A 24,734-nucleotide genomic window follows, 5' to 3' on the forward strand; every position below is an offset into this window, starting at 1 on the left:
TTGCTCACTAACCGGCACTCTCTGGGTGAACCCCCCCCCCCCCCCCACACTCCTTCCTTTTCTGGCCTTCCATCTGCTTATCCTTGCCTCTCTCCTATGACTTGGCCGAACCGTCCCTTCACGGTTGCACGAGCCACCCCTGCCCACCCCCACGTCTTCCTAGCAGCCTGCACTATTTCAGCTTGGCCATGCCTCCCGTGGAGGTGGGGGTTGTCTGCTGCTGCCTGGTGCGCACTGGGCAGCAAGGAGCCTTTTGCTGGCCCTTGAGAAGTATTTGTGAAATGAATGGAACTGGATAAGGGAGTGTTGGAGCTGAGGGTAAGATGGAAGGACCCCAATTCTTCCTTGACCACGCCAACCCTATGCCAGAACCCAGTGACAAGCTGGTATCTCTGGATAGACTTTCTAGGGAGGCTCCACCCCACTGGCTTTGAAATCCCCTGAGTATAATTTGTAAGGTTAGCACGTGGGTGCCCGGGCTCACCAGATGGTGTCAGCCTGTGCAGCAGCCTCTGTCTGTCTTTCAACACCAGGATCTGCCCAGGAACAGACAACAGTGTTCCTGGTACACAGTACAAGGGGCAGAGAATTCAACCCATTGGCCAATAACCAAATTGATCTTTAAAAGTTAAGCTAAATTTTTAAATTTTTTACTTAAACAATTTTAATTTTAATACACATGCGCGCGCACACACACACAGAGAGAGAGAGAGAGAGAGAGAGAGAGAGAGAGAGAGAGAAGAGACAGAAAATACAAGTACATGCATGGAGATCAGAGGACAATGTTTTGGAGTTTGTCCTCTTCTTCTCTTGTGAGATATGGGGATCAAACTCAGGTCCTCAGGCTTAGGAAGCCTCTTCACGTGCTGAGCCATCTTGCCAGCCCAATTTTAGTTTTAAGTCAAGATGGCTTTAACGGTTTTATTTTTTGGTTTTTTTAAATTGGTTTATTTTATTGGTGTTTTGCTTGCATGTATATCTATGTGAGTGTGGGATCTCCTGGAACTAGAGTTACAGACAGTTGTGAGCCACCCTATGGGTGCCGGGAATTGAACACGGGTCCTCTGAAAGAGCAGCTAGTGCTTTTAACTGCTGAGTCATCTCTCCAGCCTAAAGGTTTGTTTTTTTTTTAAATCAAAAATTTCAAACCAATTTATTTATTTGTTTATTAGTTAATTTATTTGTGTGTGCCTGTTGTGTGGAAGGCAGAGGACAACTTTTGGGAGTCATTCACTCCTTCCACTTTGTGGGCCCCAGGGATGAAACTCAGGTCCCTAGGCAAGTGTTTTTATCCCCGGAGTCATCTCACTGTCTTTTTAAATGCATGCTCTTCATTTTTCTATACTGGGAATTGAACTCAAGGTTTTGTGAGAGTTAGAAAGGTGATTTCTACCCCTGAGCTACATCCCAGGTTCCTGTAGGTCCATTTCCCATCTTAAGGGAAATGTCAGTCAGTTTTTCCTATGCTATATTTAAGAACTGTCAGGTCTTAATTATGGTTGCTATTGCTGTGATGAAACACCATGACCAAAGCAGGTTGAGGAGGAAAGGATTTATTTGACTTACACTTCCACATCACTGTTCATCATCAAACAAAGTCAGGACAGGAACTCAAGCAGGGCAGGAACCTGGAGGCAGGAGCTGATGCAGAGGCCATGGAGGAGTGCTGCTTACTGGCTTCTTCAGCCTGCTTTCTTATAGAACCCAGGACCACCAGCCCAGGGATGGCACCACCCAATGAGCTAGGCCCTCCCCCATCAATCACTAATTAAGAAAATCCTACAGCAGGATCTTACAGAGGAGGCATTTTCTCAGTTGAGGTTCCTTCCTTTCAGATGACTCTAGCTTGTGTCAAGTTGACACAAAATTAGCCAGTACCAAGTGCAATTTGTACTTCTCATCAGACAGTTGCCTTTAATGCTGTTACAGTTGATCACATCTGAGACATTGCATAGTTTAAGCATCTTTAGGATCTTCTATTTTAGTGATACTTAAGAACATGGCATCTCTCTGTTACCATTCCCAGAGCATGGTTTTATATCCTTTCTTAATTAGTTTATTGAGAGAGATTTGCTCCAAGTCATGTACCCATGTAATAAAAATCCTTGCTGTTGTATTTAGAAGACTGTGTCCAACATAAATTCCACTCCCAAATCTCCTCATAATGAGCCTCCATTGAGATAATGAGTTTCTTGGGAGGACTTGTATACATTATAAATACTGATGAGTATTTTTATAATATACACAATGCTGATGAACTATTTTCCCTGTTACTAGGAGCGAGAGGGAATCTTGGGCAGATTTTTCCAATAGCCAACAGTACCTTCCCACCCCAGGCCTGCCTCCCCTGGGAGTCTAAGCCCTCATCATTGCTCCATCCCCCACCCCATCAAATTCTTGACTGTCCCCAATATTGGATAAAAGTCTTAGTGGAAAGAAGCTCCTGGATTGGATCATGCTGACCTATGATGACTGAAACCACTCATTATTATGCTGGCCCACGTCTTTCCAGAGAAATGTTCTTTTTTTTTTCTCTTGAGACAGGGTTTCTCTGTGTAATAGTCTTGGATGTCCTGGAACTTGCTTTGTAGACCTGACTGGCTTTGAACTCACAGAGATCCACCTGCACCTCTGCCTCCTGAGTGCTGGATTAAAGCCATGTGCCACCACACCAGGCTCCCCAGTGAAAGATTCTTATTTTGAAAGTTAGTTGACTATCCCAGGAAGACCTCTGGATTTCCTATAACTTGTGAGTGTCCTAGAGATTGTTTATGAAGAACAGAAACCTACTCAAGGATGCTATCAGCATGAGGTAAGCAGGTAGCCTTGGAGGATACAGAGGCAGAGCTGGGCCAGGCCAGCAGAGAAGGGCTGTCACTGGGGTCAACTCTGCCCGTGACTGCTGTCCATTGACTCTTATCAGCTGCTCAACTTTCCTTCCATGCACAGGGCCAAATGCAGCTGTTGGTGTGCCCATCCAACGGTCTCATTTCTACCTTAGGGGAGGGTTTCATTGGCACAGTTCAGATCAGGTGGCATCCTGGGCTCACTCCATTCTGCCTGTGGTGGACAAGGCTACATGGGACAGACACAGTCCCTGGTCCAGAGTAAAGACTCAGGTGTGTGTCTGTTGCTATAAAATGGATCTGGGGAGAAGATTGGGAATGTCTTCAGAAATGGGGCTGAAGAGTTCCCTTGCTTAACTAATCAGGAACTCAGCATGTTGAAGGACCCTGGGGAAAGGAGAGCGGACACTGACTCCTATGTCAATGGCTGGCCCGTGGGTGCACCTCACGAACTGGGCAGGGAGCAGTTGGCACCATGCTTTCTCTCTAAGGGAATAAAATCCCTTCTCACAGCATCGGCTCGGACTCATCTGGTGACTGACTCAAGAAAAAGGAGACTTCCCGTCTGTTGTCCATCTGTGGGAACTTGGATAAGTGATAGAACCTCTTTGAGATGCTATATGAGGACTGTTAGGTGGACACATGTCCGTGGTATGTATTATAATCTTCTGTTGTGCTGCCATTTGCTGGTGTGCAAAGTCTCTGAGGACACACGGGAAGAACCTCCGAAGGTGGAGGCTCTGAAGTCACGTGAAGTAGCCGGAAGCTGCTCCCTGTCTTCAGGGCGGTCCTGCTGCAGACAATGGGAGCCACCTAAATCTGCCTTTCGGTAGGCAAAGGCAGAGAGAATCATGCCATCTCAGGCTGCCATGCAGTTTCATGACAGCGCCCACCCTGGGTTCCTTCCCTGGCACCAAAATCACAACACTAATAATTCAAAAGAGAAGCATGCCACCATGGCTCTAAAGGGTGGGAAGGGCCCTTGTGGACTTTGGATTAAATTTTTTAATTCAAAAAGTATTTTTGAAGATGGGATTTCCCTATGTGTCCCAGGCTGTCCTGGAACCCACAGCACACGGGCTTCCGCTTCCTGAGTACTGAGATTATGAGCCAATAACGGCTGGTCTGCATTTTGGGGAAAGAGGGACTTTAAAAGCTCCAGAAGGCCTGTTGCCAGCAGCAACGCGTTTCTAGATCGCCCTCGTGGAATGTCCTTCGGGAAGAAACAACCCAACCAATCCTCCTTCCGGCCTCTGTAAGCATCTGAACTAAGACAGGCATGTTTCCACAGAGGAGGCAGCGAACAACTTGGGAACACCCACCCCCAAGAAGGGAGGGGAGGGACTGTGAACTCAAACTAGCTTTGCCTGCTCTCATAAATAGGGGTGCCCAGCAGGGCGAGCCAGCCTTTCCACAGGCTTCATTTCCTTTCTTTTAAGGTGTCCTTCATGGCGTTCCTCACAGCAGGCAGAAAAGGCAGCGCAAGTCCCTTCTTATTCTCCCACACGTAGCCACAGAGGAAGCAACCAGTAGCAAACACGAAAATGCTTGCAAAGCAGCCATCAGAGACCAAGGCTGAAAACCCCTAAGTATGAAGAAGGCAGGTGCCTCCCAAACTCACCTGGACCTAGGCAGGTAAGCACTGGGTCTCGACCGCTTTGGGGGTTGAACGACCCTTTCACAGGGGCCACCTAAGATCATCGGAAAACACAGACATTAACATTACAGTTCATAACAGTAGCAAATTACAGTTATGGGGTAGTCACGAAAATAATGTTATGGTTAGGGGTCCCCACGACATGAGAAACTGTATTAAAGGGTTGCAGCATTTGGAAGGTTGAGAACCACCGTTTAGGTGGAGGGCATACCTCCAATGACAGATGAGAAAACAGCAATGCAAGGACAACTGACTGGCCCAGTGAATTCTCCAGGCATTGTAGGACATGTAGCATGTCTTCATTTCAGCAACCATGTGGTATTCTGGCTGGCTATGAGTTCTCCTCCATAAGTAACTTAGGCCAAAGTGCTTGCTGTGTGAGGGGCTGAAGGTGTAGCTTGGTAGCGGGCACTTGCCTAGCATGCATTCAGCCCCGGCTTCAATCCACAGCACTGGAAAAAAGAAAAAAAGCAGCGTCAGTTGCCTATAGTGACTCTGTTTCCAGGTCCAGAGCCAGGTCTCAAATCAGGCCCTGCCCACCTCCAGCACTGAGCTGGGTACAGATGTGGTAACAGGAGGCACATGAAGCTGTGGCGGGGGAGGGGTTTGATGAAGACATCCCATTCAGGTCTGGGAACTCAAAGTCTCTCACTCTCTGCACATTGTCCATTTGTAGGTCTCTGAGTTAGCTGCCATCTTCTACAGCAAGAAGAAGCTCCTCTGATGAGGGCTGGAAGATGCACTGACCTGTGCAGAATGGCATTAGCTCATTTATCACTGTGTTCCTCTAGCAGAAGAAGAGTATTAGGTTTTCTCCTAGGGTCATGACTTACCTAGTCTCAGGGATTGGGGCCACATTAGCAGTGTCAGATGTGAGTTCTACCTCAAGGAGTGAGCCTACTCAGAAAGTGGATGGAGATTCCATAACGTCTGCGCCGCGATTGCACAAGTATATCTTGTAGGCAGGTGGCTGTTGTGGGTCAGAGTTGGTAGTTGGGTGATGTTGATTACCTTTCTCCTGTAGTAACGTGTAGAGAAATTTACAGCATCCCCACTAGTCAGTGGGGATGAAGCCGCTGGTGGGGCACCCGCTTGACTTTGACATGTTCAATGACGTTAAGTATGTGTTGTCTTCCACAGAAGGATCCTGCCACTAACTGCCACCAGATTGGGAGAGTAACCAATAACCTTGGCAATGGCCTATGGTGTTTGTGGGTGTGAATATATATGATACAGTGATAGGATGAATATGAACATATATTTATATTCATTGTATATTCAATGAATATTCATATTCATATAAGATGTTGAATTCCTGTTCATAGAATATATATTCAATTAACATTCAACTCATAGAATGTTACATTCATATTCATATTCAATATTTGATGAATATGAATAAATATTAATTTTATCAGTACATTCATTCATCAGTTCTGTTCCTCTAGAGAGTCCTGACTACTGCAGGAAGCATCTATTCAAGACCTTTAGTGGTGTTTTCCTCCCCACATCCCTCCTTTAACCTGCCCCATCCTTCTCCTCTATTAATCCTCCTATTCTAGTTCCCCTTTATCTTTTATAACACTATCCTCTATTTCCCTTCCCTTGGAAGATCCTCCACCCCTCCAACCCCTTACTAGGTACCTAACCTCTGTGGTTAATTGGATAAGCTTAAAAGGAAGCATCCATATATAAGAGAAACCACACACTATTTGTCTTTTGAGTATGGGTTACTTCACTCGTGATGATTCTGTTTTTACATAATATCATCATGTAAACATACACCATGTTCATTATCCATTCATCAGTTGATACACATCTAGATTGTTTCAAATTCCTATGATGAATACAGCAGCAACCAACACGGATAAGCAAGTGTGTCTGTAGTAAGCTGTAGAGTCCTTGGAGCGTATGCCCAGGAGTGGTAGAGCTGGATCTGGTGGGAGATTGACTCTCAGCTTTCTGAGGACCCTCCATAGCAGCTGTGCGAGTTTGCACGCGCACCAGCAATGAATAATTGTTCTTACCCTGCGTCCTCGCCAGCATGACCTGGCTATCATTTGTTTTATTGATCCTGGCCATTCTGACTGGGATAAAATAAAGTCTCAAAGTAGTTTTAATTTGCCTTTCTCGGATGGCTAAGGATGTTGAACATTTTTTAAAAAGGGTTTCTCAGCCATTTGTATTTAATCTTTGGAGAACTCTATTTTTAGTTGCGTATCCCCTTTTTTTGGTTTTTGGAGACAGGGTTTCTCCATGTAGTTTTGGCTCCTGTCCTGGATCTCATTCTGTAGACCAGGCTGGCCTCAAAATCATAGAGATCCCCTGGCTCTGCTCCCGAGTGCTGGGATTAAAGGCGTGTGCCACCACCGCTCAGCGTGTATCCCATTTTTAATTGGCTTATTTGTTTTCTTAATGTTCAGGTTTTTAATTTTTTTTAGTTCCTTATATATTCTAAATAATAATTCTCTATCAGACATATAACTGGCAGCGTTTGTCCCGTTCCATTTGTCCATTTCAATGACGGTTTCCTTTGCTATACAGTATTTCAGCTTTATGAGGTCTCATTTATTAATTGTTGGTTTAAATGTGTTCATTTCATTCATTCTGCTGTATTTTAATTGTTGTTTATTTCCATTTCATTGATTTTGACCCTAGATTTTATTTATTTTGGGTATTATTTCTTCTTGTTTTTCTAGAATTTCCAGGTATGCCATTAAGTTATCAATATGAGATCTCTCCAATTTTTTTTTTTTTATGTAGTGCTATGAACTTGCCTCTTAGGCTGGCCTTCACAATGTCCCATCAGTTTGAAAATGTTGTTTTTTCATTTTAATTCAACTCTAAAAAAGTTTTAAATTTCCTTCTTGATTCCTGACCGAATTTTCATCCAGTGGGGAGTTGCTCGGCTTCCCGTGGGTTTGTCCACTCTGCTGTTTCTACTGCTGATGTCCAGCTTTTCTCAAGGGTGGTCAGAGAGGACACCGGCATTATTTCAACTTTCTTCTCTGAGGCTTGTTTGTGTCCTAACGTGTGCTCAGCTTTGGGTGTTTGTGTGGAATGTCCTGCAGTTGTCTGTTAGGTTCCTTTGATTCATGACATTAACTCCAGCACTTCTTTGTTTAGGTTTTTGTCTGTGTGCTGGTGAGAATGATGTGCTGATATCACCGACAGCACTGTGGTAGGGTCAACATGGGATTTTAGCTGTAGTAGTGTTTCTTTTATGAACACGGGTGCTCTCATGTTCGGTACATAAAGGTTAAGAATTGTAATGTCCTCTTGGTGGATTTTTTCCTTTGATGAGTATGTAGTATCCTTCTCTGTCTCTTCTGATTACTTTTGGTTTGAAGTTTTTTTTAGTCAGATATTGAAATAGCTATGCCTGCCCGCTTTGTGGGTCCAGTTGCTTGAATATTCTTTCCCATTTTTTTCCCCTGATGCGATGTCTGACCTTGATGGTGAAGTTTATTTCTTAGAGAGCAAAAAGATGGGTCCTGTTTTATAATCTAACCTGTTAGTTTGTGTCTCTTTATTGAGAAATGGAGAGCATTTGATTCTGATATTTTATTTTGTGGTACTCTTTTGATGTACTGTTCTGGGATTGTTTATCCCTTGTGTTCTCTTGGATGCAGTTAACCTTTTCTGCAGACTGAAACTTTTCTTCTACTGCCTTCTGAAGAGCTGAATTGAGGGACAGAAATTGTGCAGTTTGTTTTTATTGTGGGATGTTTTTTTATCTGTCGATTGTGACTCATGGCTTTGCGAGGTATAGTAGTCGGGGCTGGCATTTTTGCTCTCTCAGAGATGTAGAACATATATCCAGGCCCTTCTGACTTTCAGACTCCGTTGAAAAGTCAGGGTTTTTTTTTTTTTTTTTTTTTTAATGGGCCTGCCTTCATATGCTATTGGCCTTTTACCCTTGCAGGTCTTCTAATCCTTTCTCTGTTCTGTAACTTTAGTGTTTTGATTATTTTGTGCTGTGGGGATATTTTTCTGGTTCTGTCTAGTTGGTGTCATGCATGCTTCTGTATCTTGGTAGACACAGCCTTCTTCAGATTGAGGAAATTTTCTTCTGTAATTTTGTTTAAAATATTTGCAGTACAGCTGATTGTGGTGACTCCACCAGTAGGATTTGTTGAAGGAAGCAGAGGCAGGAGGATCAGGAGTTCGAGGCCAGCTTGGGCTACATATTTTTAAAAGATTGCTGTGCCTCTGACCTTGGTTTCTTCTATACCTATTATTTGTAGGTTTGGTCTTTTCATAATGTCCCAGATTTCCTGGATGTTTTGTGCCCGGAATGTTTTAGATTTAGCATTGTCTTTAACGGAGCTAGCTATCCATCCACTTCTACCTTTTCTTTGAGACCTGACATTCTCTCTTCCGTGCCTTTCAATCTGTTGGTGAGACGTACTTCTGTGGCCTTTGTTCGACACACTGAACTTTTCATTTCTAGTTACATTTAAGTTTGGCTTTTCTTTAGGGATTCTAGTTCTTTGTTAAGTTCTACTTTCACACCTTAAATTGTTTTCATTATTTCTTTCAACTCTTTGTTTTTATGGTCTCTGTTAAAGCATTTATTCATATCCTCTTTGAGGTCCTTGAACATACTCATAAGAATACGAAATTGATAGATGCATCTAATGCTTCAGAAATTGCATATCACAATGTGGTTGCTACCTTCTGGAAGAAGCATCTTGTCTTGGCTTTTCATGTATGTTTTGCCCTGGGATCTAGGCATCTGGAGTTATGATATTTGAAGTTATGATTTTTGGCATAGATATCTGTTGTCTTCTTTGTTGGGTAGGTGTTTCTGTTCCTTGGTTGTTAACCACTCTGGGTCCTATCCTAGTGTGGCCGTGGGGTCCCTGATAGGGAGTGTTTCTGTGGTGACCAGTTGTCACAAAGGACTGGAGTTGGGATAGAAGGAAAGCCTGGAAGGGGTGACAGGAAAGAACTAGGGGGACCCTGGGTCTGGATCAAGAGGCAGAGTCCCTAGGGAAAGGAGGAGAGCTGGACATAGGGGCTTCTGTGGGCAGGCTACAGCAGGACCGAGAGAATGAGTGGAGGGCCAGAATGGAGGTCAAGAAGGGCAGTAATGGTTGCCTCCCAGAGTCCAGCCTAGAGTGGCCACTGGTGTCCCTTGCAGAGAGTGTGACCACTGGAGTCCCTTGTAGAGAGTGTGGCCACCGGAGTCCCTTGTAGAGAGTGTGACCACTGGAGTCCCTTGTAGAGAGTGTGACCCTGGAGTCTTGTAGAGAGTGTGGCTACTGGTGTCCCTTGTAGGGAGTGTGGCCACTGGAGTCCTTTGTAGAGAGTGGTTCTGCAGGTCAGTCAGTATCACAAGTGAATGAAGATGGGCTAGATGGGCTGAGAGCTACAGTGAGAAAGAACTTGGGGACCCTATGTTCACTAAAACTGAACACTTAGACAAACCTTGATTGGATATATGTTTTTTTATTATTTAAGCCAGTCTTTGTAACCACTACCAAATGTAGATTGATTTAAGTAGAAGTTTGGTGTTGCTGAATTGGACTTCAACCTCAGAGATTCTACTGTGTATTAATTAAATATAATAGCTACCTCTGATTTCTTATATTACAGACTAAGAACTTTCTAACTTGCTCATGTGGACAGAGGCATTTACAGGAATAATGTTTTGTCAGTGCCTTCTAAGGTCCACTATGTCCAGGGCTCTGTGGGGCTTCTCTCAAGAATGTCCAATAACTGTGACAAGGCACTTGTTCCCTTGTTCAGGGCCATGGAAACCTTACCTGGCAGACTCTAGCCTGTGTCTAGTCTATAAAGAGGAGGAGCATCACAGAAAAAATTTTCTTCCATGTTTCCAAGTGAAGCCACAATTAAGCAAGGTCCTTAATTTATCCTCACACAGATGAAACAGCCAATAAGAGGGTAGAGGGAACAGGGATTCTTTCCAAGCCCAAGTGACCCTTGAGGACCAGATGCTCAGTTGGCTTTGACAGTAAAAAAAACAAACAAAAAAATAATAATTCTGGCTACCTGCATGGTCTGAAATACCTACCAGGAAAATATAACCAAAGACTACAGTGATTAGTAGTTTTTTTTTTTTTTTTTTTTTTTTTTTTTTTTTTTTTTTTTTAACAGTTCAGGGGAATCATACTTACATATGAGGTGCAGTTTAGAAACCTGTTTCTCTCTAGTGATTTTCTTCTTGGTAAGGGAACTGTTTCCCAGACCTTGGCTCCATGCAATGCTGCAGGGCTTACTTGTAGCCAAGAGAGACAAGCCCACCATCGATTTAGCCTAAATATCAAATGATGGTTAAATGTCTTCTCTTTTTCTAGCAGCCATCTGGAAGGGACCTCACACTGTAGTTCCAGCCACTCTGACAGTTACCACAATGCTTGAAACAAGATACAGGGTTTGTCACTCTAGAGTCTAGTTTTTGGGACCAAGAGCAACAAAGAGAAACTCACAGAAGCCCTGTAGCCCATCAAGAGATTTTAATGGGCTTTTATTTGGACATTTATGTGTGATATTGTGTTCCCCAAAATATTGTGCACCCTAATAAAACTTATGTGGGTCAGAGAACAGAACAGCTGCTAGATATAGAGGCCAGAAAATAGTGGCACTCACACCTTTAATCCCAGAAAGTGAGCCTTTAATCCCAGGGAGTGAGGCAGAAAAGCAGAAAGATACATAAGGCGTGAGGACCAGAAACTAAAGCTTTTAGCTGGTTAAGCTTTTAGGCTTCTAGCAGCAGTTCAGCTGAGAGCCATTGGATGAGGACACAGAAGCTTCCACTCTAAGTTGTGGCTGGTTCTGCTTCTCTCATCTTCCAGTATTCACCCCAATAACTGGCCTCAGGCTTGATTTTATTAATAAGACCTGTTAAGATTGCTGCTACACATTTCTTTCTTTTCTTTCTTTCTTTCTCTTTCTTTCTTTCTTTCTTTCTTTCTTTCTTTCTTTCTTTCTTTTCTTTCTTTCTTTTCTTTCTTTCTTTATTTATTTATTATGTTTATTTTATGTATATGAGTGCTTTGTTTTCATCCATACCAGAGAGGGCACCAGATCTCATTACAGGTGGTTGTGTGAGCTACCAACCATGTGGTTGCTAGGAATTGAACTCAGGACCTCTGGAAGAGGAGTCAGTGCTCTTAACCTCTGAGCCACTTTTCTAGCTCCTATTTGGACATTTAAATAATGTACTCTGGAGGCTGGAGAGATGACTCCATGGTTAAGGGTACATACAGGCTGCTTCTCCAGAGGCTCTGGGTTTAATTCCCAGGACCCACATGACAGATCATAACTGTCCACAACTCCTAGGTGAAGGGATGTACTTCAGTGCTTCGAGGCTGGAATAAAAGGCTATATTCATTCTTAAGATGCCTCTGAGTCTTCTTTCCATGGAGTCTCTTGAACCCACACACAGTTACACCCACACACACACACACACACACTCCGTTCTCCTCTGGGTGACATCTAGGATTCACAGCTTGCCTGCCCAGGCCTCTCCTTTAAGTTCTAATAAATTGTCCAGAATGTAAACCAGACCTTACTCCTGTCACGCTAAGCTGTCCCACATTTGCTCACTGACTCTACCCTCTCCTATCAGGCAGATTATGTCTCAACTTCAGATCTGAAAGGCTGTATTTCTTTAGTTTCCTGGAGGACACGCCGTGCACTAACAATCACACCTCAGGCCCAGAGTTAAGCTTCTTTGTAGAGCATGGTCAGTCAGCCGGGGCAGGACAACAGCCTGACTATAGCTGAGGTTTCATGAAGGAGGTGGGGAGTGTCTGATGATGTTTGTCACTGACATCTCCAGGCACTGGGTGGGGGGGGGGAGGCTGTTTATTCTACTCAACAGCAGAAGCAAATTTCCATATTAGCTGCCTGCCTGTTCCATGCCAGCCTGTCCTGGGGCCACTTTTCCTCAGTACCCTCTGGCTGAGTGACACTTAGGGATGCTGTAGCCTTTCATGGCTGAGCCACTTAGGTTTCATTTTAAAACACCTGCACAGCCACAGGCTTGAATCTCCCTGGGATCACCTAAAACCAGCGGAACCAGGACTGATGAGCTGTTTCCTCCCCATGGAGTAGGGGCCTGGATCCGGAAGGGAGAACCTCACCTCAAAAGCAGAGCTTTGCTCTCAAGTCTGCCTCGTGCACAGCCAAGAGCAGGCACATGGGGTGTCCTGTGTCCTGGTGAGCATGGTTATTTTTAGGGTAGATTGCATACGGCCTGAGATGATGGCGGGCACGTCCAAATCATCTGGGTCACCTCAACACCACCCAGGACTTGGGAAATTATGAGTGCACAGGGGAAATGAGAGCCCTGGAATTATCTGGAAGCATCTGGAAGGCTGGTGAAGCAGAAGTGAAGGACAGCATAGCTCTCTTCTGGATCTGCCACCAGCTATGACGTCATATAACTGTGACCCCAGGCAGCTCGTGGGGGCTCTCTGCACCTCCCCAAAGTGGGAAACGGAAACCATCGGCAGGCATGTGACTATACCATACATCCAGACACTTTGTCATCACACTGTTGGCAAATGAGGGAACTGAGGCACAAGAGGCCATGCCCTCCGAGATGCTCTTGCTGCAGCTCTGGAGAGCCAGGCTCTCTCCAACACACTACAGGTGCCTTGTCCGTCAATGTGTGTTAGCAGATTTAGCGCCTGTATAGACAGACACTCCAGGATTCACCCCAAGGGATGGAGACATGGAAAATAATGCTGTTCATCACAGTACTGGTAAATGGAGATGGGATTATTAATCACAGAGCACCAGCACAGAAGACATCTGTTTGCCCCCACTCTGCTTCCACTGATAAATGTGCATGGCAAAACAAAGCTGTCTGTACCATCCCATCAAATGAAGACACCTGAGGCCATTTTACTTTTGAGGTGGGGGTCCATAGGTAGCCAGGCTGGCCACAGATCTATGAGCCTTCTGCTGCAGACTTCTCTGAGTGCTGGGGTTAATATAGGTGAGAGGTGCCAGGCCCAGGCAGGTATCACATTCTAAACAGTACGCACAGGTCCTAGGATCTCCTTTCTGCTCCAACCACATTCCTCTAGGAGAAGGTATGTATTGGTGCTGGCTGCATCCCAGGGACACGGTGTTGTGGCTTTTCCTGGGGAGGGACATCCGTTCACCTCAGATGGGGCACCAGCAGCCCAAGAAATGAGTCTATGGAATTATTCACGGGGGCGTGGGTGACTCAAACACAGAGACATGACCCAAAGCCCACCCTAGCCTGGGTGAAGACACAAGACAGAGAAACTGTCATGGAGCTCCTGCATGCCTTGCAAGCAGCTCAGCTGGCAGGCAGGAATCTTCTCTCTCCAGCGCTTCCTGCTGCCTTTATAACCTTGGGGCCAGGTCTTGTGACTCTGGGGACTTACATGACTTTCTCCTCCTTTCAGGAAGGGTGTCAATTGGGAGAAAATGGTTCCACAACTAGCTTAGGGGGTTGCCAGTCTAGGATATTGACAGCTTCCTGTCATATGCACAAGAAAGACATTCTTGGCTGTCTGGGAGACTAGGTGTGGAGCTCTGTCCTCTGGTATGAAATGAAATTGATCAGGTGTGATTACTTCCATGACTCTCCTAAGATGGTTCCATTAACATCACCTTATGGGGGAGGAAGGGGTTCTGAGCTTCCCCCAGCCTCCATGATACATGAGTCAACAGTTACTGGGTGGGGGGGTGTCTCTGTGGTATAACTGCCAGTAAGTTCTCACGCTCCTGTAAGTAATACCCACAAACTCACTGGTTCACTGGTTTGGAGGGCTCCTTTCTCTGGTGGGCCATTACCCTCTTTATATGGGGTGAACAGAAGTGGATTTTCTAGAGAAAGTCACATGATGCTGAAACTAAGTGGAGGGATTGGGACTCTGAGTTCTCAATTCTTCTTTCTTTGTGTAAAATACTTGGTTCCTCCTCAGCCGGACCCTGCTTCCTCAACTGCAAGTTTACCACCCTGAAAATGCCAACGGTAACTCGTGTCTACACATTCTGTATCTATGAAGGCCACTGTTGGATCTGACATCTGAGTCATTGGGCATGTGGCCATGTGTTGTCCCCATGTGAGAGGAAGCACAGATCACTGCTGGTGCCTGTCTGGCCAGGGGTCCTAGAGAGACCGAGTGGACCCCAGTAGTGGTCACCTGTGGTCTGAGAAGCCCAGTAGAAAGTTTCAGATTTCTTTTTAAAAGCTCAATACAGCTTACGTTTTCCATAACAAATGTTCTTCTTTTATCTGTAATGTAGAAAATGAGGCCTGTCTTGGATTAGATGAACTTTCTCTAAAATCCTAAAATCCTGAGAACTCTATGCCCCCCCCCCCCCCCCCCGCCGGCTTCTCTTCTGCTCCTTGGCTTCTTGAGGATCTGTTTTGTTCCCCAATACCTTCTACTTGGAGACACCGCTCTGGGTCTGATGGGGACAGTGCTGGCAGAGTGCTGTGGGATCCCTTGTGCATCTAGAGTGCTAAGGGTACCAGTGGGCCAGGGACAGGCAGGGCAGACACCAGGTGGGCGCTGCCTCTAGCTTCGGAGCTAGGTATGCTGAGATGCAGGGGAGATGGAGTCCTTTCTAAAAAGAAGCAAATACCAACAGTTCACGAAGTCCACAGCTAGGATCTGAGAGGCTAGGACATTAGGGAAGGATGTTAATGTAGGAGCCTAGGGTGGGAAGCCGATGAGTTTATTGGAGTTACTTGGAGAGCATGGGCAAGTCACTGGCAGCTGCAGAAATGGGGCGATCTTTCGGGCATGGGCTGGTCCAGGTGCAGGTGCCAGAAACCTGGGGACACGGGGACCCCAACACACTCCCAGCCCTGACATTCAGCATTTTCAGCTCAGCCACACTTAAGGCCTTCAGAGAAAGGCTTTCTGGAATCAGTTCTGAACCGTTTAGATATATGCTTTTTGAAACAGAGGACACTTTACGGTCCCACTTTATTTACTTGGTATTTTGGCATTAAGAAGTCAAACCATACAAAATCCCTTCCTTTGCAGACACACACTCTAGCCCACCTCCTCCCCTCAGGTGAAATGTCAGGGTTCCCAGCCAGGCTGAGGGACACACTCCCACAGCCCAAAACTTGTAGGACCTCACTGCTCAGTGGTTGATTTCTTCACTGTGTCTTCCTTCTTGGTAATGAAGCAGGCTGACACAGCAACTTGCCTCAATGGTGTGCCCTCCCGACCATGACACCTGGCGATGGAACTTTCTCCTCTGTTCTGATTGTACCTAGGACCCCTAGTGAGGCGATTCCTTCAGCTGTTCTGGCTGAGTTTTTGGAAGTGATTGAGCCTTAATCTTAATCCCTTTCTTATTTATCTTGATGAACTTGATGCGTCCTCTGAACACGTGAGCTGCCCCTGGTCCTACCTTGGTGGTGGATTCTGGGAAGCTTACATGTGGGGCCACACTGGCCAAAACAGGAGCTCAAGGCAGTAACTGACCTTGTTCCTGTTCAGAAGCTCTCATTGTTCAGGTTTATGTTCCTACTGCGGCAGGTGGAGATCCCCCCCCCAAGAGAACATGGCCTCAGGCACAAGCCAGTCTCTTTTCTTTGGTGTCCTCTGGGCTAGGTCAATGGAACTGTCTCCAAATGTCCCTCTCATACCCCGCCCAGCTGCTGGTCCCTAAACCTACCTGTGTTGGCGATGAAGAGGAGCTCACGAAATTGTCAAATGGACTGAACTAGGCCAGGCCACACCAATGGGACCAAGAGCAACCAAGAAACGCCAGCGCTGTGGACTAGAGCCTGAAAAAGAGGCTCCTTTCCAGGGGTGCCCACCAAAGCACTGAGGCCTTTCATGTTTTCTCGTTTTTTTAAGATATTTAAGATATCAAACGCTAGAGTGTTCCCGAGCCCACAGGCTAACCCGCACTGCTTCTGTGCCCGGACAGAAGGCTGTATACTGTTTGGCTGTGCAGGTCTCTGGAAGACAATCCACATTTTCAGCGGCAATTTAAATAAGGCCTGGCTGTAAAGCTTTGAGGACTACCTGCTCTTTGGGTGATACACTTAAAAAAACAAAAATAACAACAACCCAAACCTCTGCATTTCAGCTTCTCTTGGAATCTGCTTATACGTGTTCTTGGTGGTCAAGGTAAATTGAACAAGCCTCTACATTCAGCTACGTTCCTCCACGCAGCTGGACATTCCCATGCTGATTGACTGCTAGGGAACACCGAGGAAGGGACTTCTCTGTATGAACCTGCTTGGAGGGTATGTGCCAGACTAGCAGGAGGGGTGCAGCTGAAACCATATGTCTACTGCCTCATTCCTCCCGTGGGAGGAAACCTGTGCTTCCTGCTGGGCTGGGCTTGGGTGGCACTGTCAGGAAGGACAGGGACAGGGGCTTTGGAGTACTCAGGTCACCCTGCCACACCCCTCCCTAGCTCTTCCTCACAGGGGTCCCTTATTTCTTAGTATCTACTTTCTTCTCCATAAAATGAACCTCAAGAGTTTTCGTTGAGGTTCCTAAGTCTATTTACCTCAAGGTTTTCAATGAGGCTCCTGACTCTGTTTACCTCAAGGGTCAGTGAGGTTCCTGACTCTATTTCCCCTCAAGTTCTTGGTCTTTACTTGGAAACTCTACTGTGAACAGAAAATGCACCCTACATTAAAGAGAAACACACAGCTGCAGCCCACATGCTGAGCTCAGACTGGCCAACAACGGCTAACCTAAGACGGTAACTCTTCTTGAGGTCTACACATAGCCAGGTGTAGAGTGATCTGGAAACTTCCCCATCCCTCCTTGATGGGTCAGAACCATCAACAGTTGCTAGGTGTATAGTTACACTTGACAATGATGGACCAAGATGGTAGGCAGGTGTTCGGCATTTATTCTAAGCCACAGAGCCACTGCTCTGGGAGCCGTACATTGGAATAGGCTGCACATACATGAGAGGCTGGGGGCAGGACAGGGTAAACAAGGCGAGAGAAACATTCACAGTGCCGAGCAGCATTTGCACCGGATACAGTCATCTTAATGTCACAGAACAGTCTCACTCAGGACCACCTCATCACATTCAGGAGGTCAGGATCAAGAGTGTGGGTCTGGTTGTGGAATCCAGTGGCACAGAGCCCAGCAATTGCCAGAGGAGTTGGCTAGAACCACTATGGAGAGACCCGGTCTAGCTTCTAGCTTCAGGCTCTAGAGCATGCTTAGCTGAGCCCTTGCCTAACCTAATTCCTGATTTTTCTGGAAAAAAAAAAATAACCATAAAGTAACAGACCTATGGCAGCCACATCCAGATGTGGGCCCAGGTGGCAGCTGTGCAGCGGGAAGAAGCCAAGCCCTGGTTACGGTGCAGCATTGGGCAGGCCCGGCTGAGGGGTTAGTATCTTCCCAGCTGTTCAGTTAGTAACAGTTTCTTACACTTGTCACGGAAGACTTTTCCCTCCCAAATGACAACACCTTGAAAACACCACTTGAAATGCAAGGCAATGGCATAAATCTCAGGCACACACACAAACAGTGCAATGGTGACGGGGTGTTTTGGTCCATACTTCACACTGGCATATGCTCTGAACGAAAAGGCTGCATACCCATCGAAATGATAACAAGTACAGAAGCAAAGAGCTCAAAATGATTTCCCTTTAAAAAAAATCACCCTCTCATGGATCCCAAAAAAAACAATAAAAAACAAAACAAAACAAAACCAAAAACCGTAAATATTTAAATCAAATTTGAAACCTTTTGACCAATCTGAATTTCCTAAATCCTTTGTCTCCCTAGTCAGATCCTCTCAACTCCTAAAGGTGGACCCTTGGAGGTATCTTTTAAATGAGATAGAAGTTCACCATTTTTCTAAAACCACACCGACTAGGTCCTGGGTGGCAAAGGCCAGAAAGCAACCGCCCTGGTCTGACAGTGTTTTCATATGCCCGAGTGAGGCTGCCTCTGGGACTGGTGACAGTCAGGGTTAGTCCCGGGATAAGCAACGCTCGGAGTCAGAGTCAAGTCTAGAAGGGACCGAAAGCACTCCAGCAGCATTCATGCCTCACTCCGAGATCTGATCTCCTTTGACGACAGGCTCTGGCCTGGGAGGTCCAACAGCACACACGGCTGTCTGTGTTAGCCTCCAGGGAACCCGGGTGGGAACCCGGGGTCAAAAGGTGAAAATGCAGACCCAAACCCCGCAAGGCTGCTGTGTAGTTCTCGGCTGTCCAGCTGAGCTACAGTTTACAGGAGCACACGGGCATTCCTGGTAGGACCTCACAGCCTGAAAAAGCGGCAAACCGATGAACTTGAGCGTCATTTCATCAAGGTATTGAGTATCTACCTTTATAACAGCAAAAATTTAACCTAACATTATTTTAAAGGAAAAAAAATAGAGCACTTTGGAAAAATGCTTTTTTTTGCTTTAAAATATAAATCTTAGTGAACAAGCTCACTTATATACAAATACATATATATATATTTAAAATCTATGAAAAAGCAAAACCAAAGGCCCCATTAAGTGAATATTTCTGTGTACTAGCTGTGACACATAGTTCAGAGCTATTCTTTTGCTTTAAAGTTAAAAATTCAAGCTTTTAAAGGATTGATGTTAAACAAAAATACAGTATACTTTTAAAATATGACTCTGAGATGCTAAGAAGGTGGTGTCTCACAAGGACGGATGCTGTAGGCCTGGACTCAGTGGAGCAGCCCTTAGCCAGCAGGGCAGTGGAAGTCTAGGGCCCTGAATGTGTGACTCAACTTTGTCCCTGGGGTGGTTGGTGTGGTATGACACACAGGGCTTGTTGACAAAACAGATAAATGGGACTACCCACCTTTGGGAGACATGCACGCTCAGAACCACAGGGAGGCACCGAGAGTTACGTCACATGTGCTCGAAACAGTATCAAACCTGACTCCAGAGACTTCCTGCCCCAGGCAAGGGGGCTGCCCCTTGTGCCTACTCACTGTGCTATTGGTAATATCAAAAGCCACTGTTCTTGAATGTTCTTGGAGATTCTCTTGTTTACACCTCGGCTCTATCTAACTGCCTGGTGTGACAACCTAGGAGATCTCAAGATTCTCTTTCAATGTTGTAATTTCATGAATAATTCAAACAATTAAACGAGAAACACATTATGTTGACTGGGCTTTCATAAAATGACACAAAATCCCAAATAGTTATTTTCCAAAACCATTTCTTGCTAAGGTGGAGACCCAGGTGGCTCTGTTAAATGCTTTCCTTTGGAGAAGCTAGCCGGAGATGTTTTTCATCCACCAACTAGGAGCAAACTCCGTGCACACATGGTCTCCCTGCTTCCGAGCATGGCTGTACTCACTACCATCACCAGAGCTGAGGTTCCCACAGCAGAGGGGGGGAAAAAAAAAAAAAAAAGCAAAGTGCAAAGCGAACAGGATGACAGATCTGTGATTTTTGACTCAGAGGAGAGACAAGCCAAGCGCTGAGCCAGCGCGCATGCCTGGTGGATGAAGCCTTCTTTTTCAGAGGATGCTGGGAAATCTATCAGCACCAGCAAGCCTTTCTCTATGGGTTAAGAACACCAGGCAAACCCAGGCATCCACAGTGCATTATTATGTGCACACATAGTTGTTCTGATACACTCTTCTCAACGAATTCAGCAGCCACCTACCTAAGAGGAAAGAAAGGACAGAGCTGTGGAAACCTTGGTTACCTGGATGTACAACCATGATTTTCATCACTGTGAAGTTTCAACCTCTGGGGACTCTTCGGGATGGGCTGTAGCTGGAGGTGACTAGAGAGGTGTGGAGGGCCATCCAGCAGTGTAAAAAGTGTTCTAACGAAGGTAACCCATTTCCCAGGAGTCTGAATTCATCTATACATAAGTGGGAATCCACACAGGTTTGCTGGGTGCCCTCGCCTCGCTTTCCTAATACTGTATTCCCTCTCCATATGCAGTCAGGCTCCAGTTCCGGGAGACTCACTTCTTACTTATTTTATTACTGATTTCCAATATACAGTTCTCTACAACTTGCCAAGTGGCTGTAGACTCCAGCAATCAACTCTTCCATCAATATTTGAGTATTTTAGCTCTGACTCCTTTGCAAAGCTCTGTGATGGAGTGATCATGCAGAGAAGACCCAAACCAGTTATGGTGCCTGACTGAACCTAGGTGGCATTTCACAGAACAGACGGTTGAACCACAGTGGCGATGACTCCTGGAGCGTGTGCAGAGTTCTGCTCTCACATCACAGCTGCAAGGGGCATGGCTCTGGGAGGTGTACACCAGCCCTGCTTCCCAGTGCCAGCCAGCAGAAGTGGTTCTGGACGCCCTGTCCTAGGAAGCACTCTGGGTTGTTAGTGCTAAGGGTGGTACCCAAGAATGGTTACTACTGCCTCCTCCAGAAAGAGAAGCAAGAATGACAATGGAGAAATTGCCTTTCTAGAACAGGACTGTAATGTCATTCAAGTACTTCCTGCCAGGAAACACCTGTTAAGTCAGAAGTGAAGAAGATACCGTGACATGGAGAGTCAGGGCATGCAATCAGGCTGTTTACCCACGAGCCTTGGACCTGGCAACCTCACTGGTATTCCTGACGGTGAGCATGTGTGACGACGTGACGTGCTTGGATGGGCCAGTTTCCAGGCACAGGCTCGCTACTATTTTAATGTACCTTGACATTCCAAAGTGAGTCCCCACTGCATCTTAGCAAGATGGGCTGATTTCCTTAGGAGAATACTGTTTGCTTCTTAGTACCTCTGTTTAGATCACATGCTGGCTTCATAGAAAGTATACATTATCATAAAGATGCTTAAATACCTGGTTTTAAAAGGGAAACTAAATATGGATGGTGAAGAGAGCAGGATTCTAATCTTAAAGTAATAAACGTTCACATTCAGAGGCAACACCATGTAGAAAGATGCACCTTCATGACACTTAATTCTGGAGCATGGACATTTCTGTTTGTCTTTCATGTCATGAATAAAGGGAAGCTACAAAAAAAAAAAAATCAAAAAACCCAAATCCCCAAAGTCCAAAATGCAAAAGGCTCAAGCAGCCCTCATTGAATTCAGAAAGACACAGGCACTGCAGGGCGAGGCTGAGTCACGTGACCGGTGTGTGTCGGGGGCTGACAGTGGACAGCAGTTTCTGGAAGCCCTCCCTAAGGGGGCGACGCTGAAGCGGAAGCTCAGGCACTTCTGACAGCACGGCTCCCCACAGGTGACTCAGGAGGCCCGCATCAGACGGTTTTCCAACTCCTGTCTGGCCACCAAAGCAGAACACCGGAACAAACCGGAACCGTCCACTCTGGCGAGAGGCAAGTGTGGCCGGCGAAGGAGGAGCAGAGAAAGGCTCTCTCTGGGACACGCTGAGGTGAAGAAAATGTCTTACACGACACAATACCTTCAACAGACAGTTCTCTCTCTTGTTTTTTTTTTTTTGGACACAAAAAGCAATGAGAACAATGGAGGCTGAAACACAGAAGCTTAAACATCCCACACAGATTTTCCAATAGACTCAAAACAATGCAGCACAGCCAGGCTGTATAAACCATTTGATAAAAAAATATCTTCTTTTATGTTGTAAGGGCAACTGAAGAGTCCTGGGTGTGCTCTCCCACCGGTTCACTGCGACAGGCCGGGAGGCACACATCCACTGTGAGCCGCCTTCAGTCTCTCTTCCTGCTCATATGTGTACTTTGCTTCTCCTGTAATGATTTTGGGCTCAAACAAGTGTCTCTTTAATAAAAACTATTTTCTCGTCCCTTGGAGAGACATCAGGACACTACTGGGGTCATATCCCACAACTGAAAAAAAGAGAAAAATGCCAAGGATGAATTACGATCAAACAGTACTGAGGATGAACAATGTTAGAACAACCTCAATTCAAAGTGGGCTTTTGTCTTTTCCCAGTTAGCACACAGCACACAGCATACAGCATACAGCATTAGCCTGACTTCTACATGAGGGCAGCTACATGTCACTCCAGCTAAGGCAGATCAGATCCACTAAGGAGAGGAGCCAGCACACCCCGGGTATCTTTCCACAAATTCCCAGATAGCCTTCCAAACGATTCTCTAAGACATCAAAAGGGAAAGGCCAAGGCCTCAGAGCTTGAAGTTACTTCTAACAACTTCATTCTGTTGCTGCTGCCCCTGAAGTAGGACAGGATGACGGAGTTGGCCTTCTGTCCTGGGCCTCTGCTATGGCTGTGAATCCATGTGGCTTCTGAGTCTTGGATAAACACTCTTGGAGTAATTCATCTCAGCAGGAAAAAAGCTTCTGTATGACTTGGTAACTGATTCCAGGTCTGCCTTCCAACCTACATTCAGTTCAAGACCACCTGCTTCTTAGAGCTTTCCAAGCAGCTCCCCTCCCTCTGGGAATCCTGGTTATTGTCACTCATGTTACATTTGTGACTTTTGCACATGCGACTTATTGTCTAGTGTGTGTGAAAGTTACAGGACAACTTCAATCACCGCTCCTCAGGAGCCATCCACCTTGTCTTTTGAGATAGCGTCTCTCACTGAGACCATGGCTCCTTGACTAAGCTAGGCTGCTAGGCTAGTCCTCTGGGGGACACCTGATTCCGACTCCCCAGCTCTGTGATTAAAAGCATTGTCATCATGCCTACATTTTTTTTTTTAAATGCTCAGGTCCTTGCAACTGAACAATCTCCATAGGTTCCTAGTATTGGTTTTTAAAGATCATATCCTAAGGAAATTATGCTGCAAATCAGAGTGATGAGTGCCGTGGGCTCTTGACAATGCTCACTTCCGTGGATAACCCGAACACAGACAGCCTCACAGATCCTCCTGTCTGTATACAAGGCCGGCAATAGGAAGCTTAACAGGAGGGCATCTTACCTTAATCACTTTGTCAGTTCCAGAAGTCAGTAACCATCCCCTGGTTGCATCAAAATGCACGTGCACAATGTTGTGCTTACTGTCATGGAAGGTAGCTGTGGGCGCACGTCTGGAAGGAGCAATACCAGAGTAAGAGGGGGACATGAATGAGAGGATCCGGGATGACTTAGATCCTCCTTTTTAGCCTCCTGGCTAACACTGCTTCACTGTTAGGAATGCTCCTGCTCTCACTCCTGGGTGATCTGTTACACGGTTTTAGTACTCTGTGTGTGTGTGTGTGTTGTGTGTGTGTGTGTGTGTGTGTGTGTTGTGTGTGTGTGTGTGTATACACGCACGCACACATGTCCAGATCAGAGGACAACTCTCAGGAACTGGTTCTCTCCTGTCAGCGTGCGGGATCCAGGGACTGAACTGAGGCTGTCAGGTCTAGGCGTGAGCGCCTCCATCCACCGAGCCGTCTCATTAGCCGTGACATGATTTAACAAGGAAACAAGGGAAAATGATTCTTCTGGTCTCCAGAATAGGGAAGATGAATGCCCCCAAAGGCCTTCAGGAAAGCGTTCTGTTGTGATGGCATCCATGCAGATCTCTACCTGTGCCTTAAAGAACTCTTTCAAAGACCACAGCACCTTTGCCAAGTCTGTGTTTAGGAGGAGGGAATATACTCTAGCTTGGCCTATTGTTTTTTAAAGGTGTGGCTGTTAAAATGCCCAAGACACCATTGTCTGTCAAACTGAAAACCACCTATATTTTCTCCTTTCCCACTGCTGTAAATGCGAATACTAGTTTTTAAAATGATATTAGAAAATTCCACTAAGTAATATATATGAATGTGTGTGTGTGTGTGTACATGGCCAAGCAACATAAATAATATCTTAACACATACACACACAGACCACTGCTTATCCTGTGTCCTTGGGCCTGTGGCTTTGCTGCTGATTTTAGTGATGAGGCCCATTGGCTGCCTCGGCACTCTATAGCAGGTCTAGAGTGCTTGCCAGATGAAGCAGAAGAGCCAGAGGTGGAGCTGGGCAGGCCAAGTAGACCTCCTCATCATGGTTCAGGGTCTCTACACTACTGTGAACACTCAGAAGATGACTGTCTCTTAGCTTTAGTTGAATCTACAGGAAAGACTTTAAGTAGTAAAATGATCACTGTAAATGATTTCAGCTTAACTTGGAATTTCTTAGACTCAACTTAGAATGGAAAATTGGATTCAACCATCTTTAAGGGCCCCCCTCAGTTCTCTTCAATGATTAGAACTCTCATTAATCTCATCATGTGCTTGAGTGGGCAAAATCATCAGTGCACATGAACAAGTACTTGAGCAAGGCCATCTTGATGTGCATTTGACAGGGTGACGTGACCTGGCTGTACCACAGAGTGCTGGGAGGACTGGAGACAGTTATCCTTCTGAACCCATGGGGCCAA

The 24,734-nt window shown here is 45.8% G+C and overlaps 1 protein-coding gene across 1 annotated transcript in view; it reads right to left on the bottom strand.

Moving 5' to 3' along the window:
- Nucleotides 1-21,866: 21,866 nt before the first annotated feature.
- Nucleotides 21,867-24,734, bottom strand: part of LOC114693869 (WD repeat and FYVE domain-containing protein 2-like) — a 141,879-nt gene continuing 139,011 nt past the window's right edge. The window contains 2 exon segments of the mRNA XM_037201887.1: nucleotides 21,867-22,244; nucleotides 23,304-23,412. Coding sequence (XP_037057782.1) covers nucleotides 22,215-22,244; nucleotides 23,304-23,412 — 139 coding nt within the window. The 3' untranslated portion in view covers nucleotides 21,867-22,214.

The sequence above is a fragment of the Peromyscus leucopus genome, unplaced genomic scaffold (genome assembly GCF_004664715.2).
Source record: "Peromyscus leucopus breed LL Stock unplaced genomic scaffold, UCI_PerLeu_2.1 scaffold_243, whole genome shotgun sequence".
In the NCBI taxonomy this organism is placed as follows: domain Eukaryota; kingdom Metazoa; phylum Chordata; class Mammalia; order Rodentia; family Cricetidae; genus Peromyscus; species Peromyscus leucopus.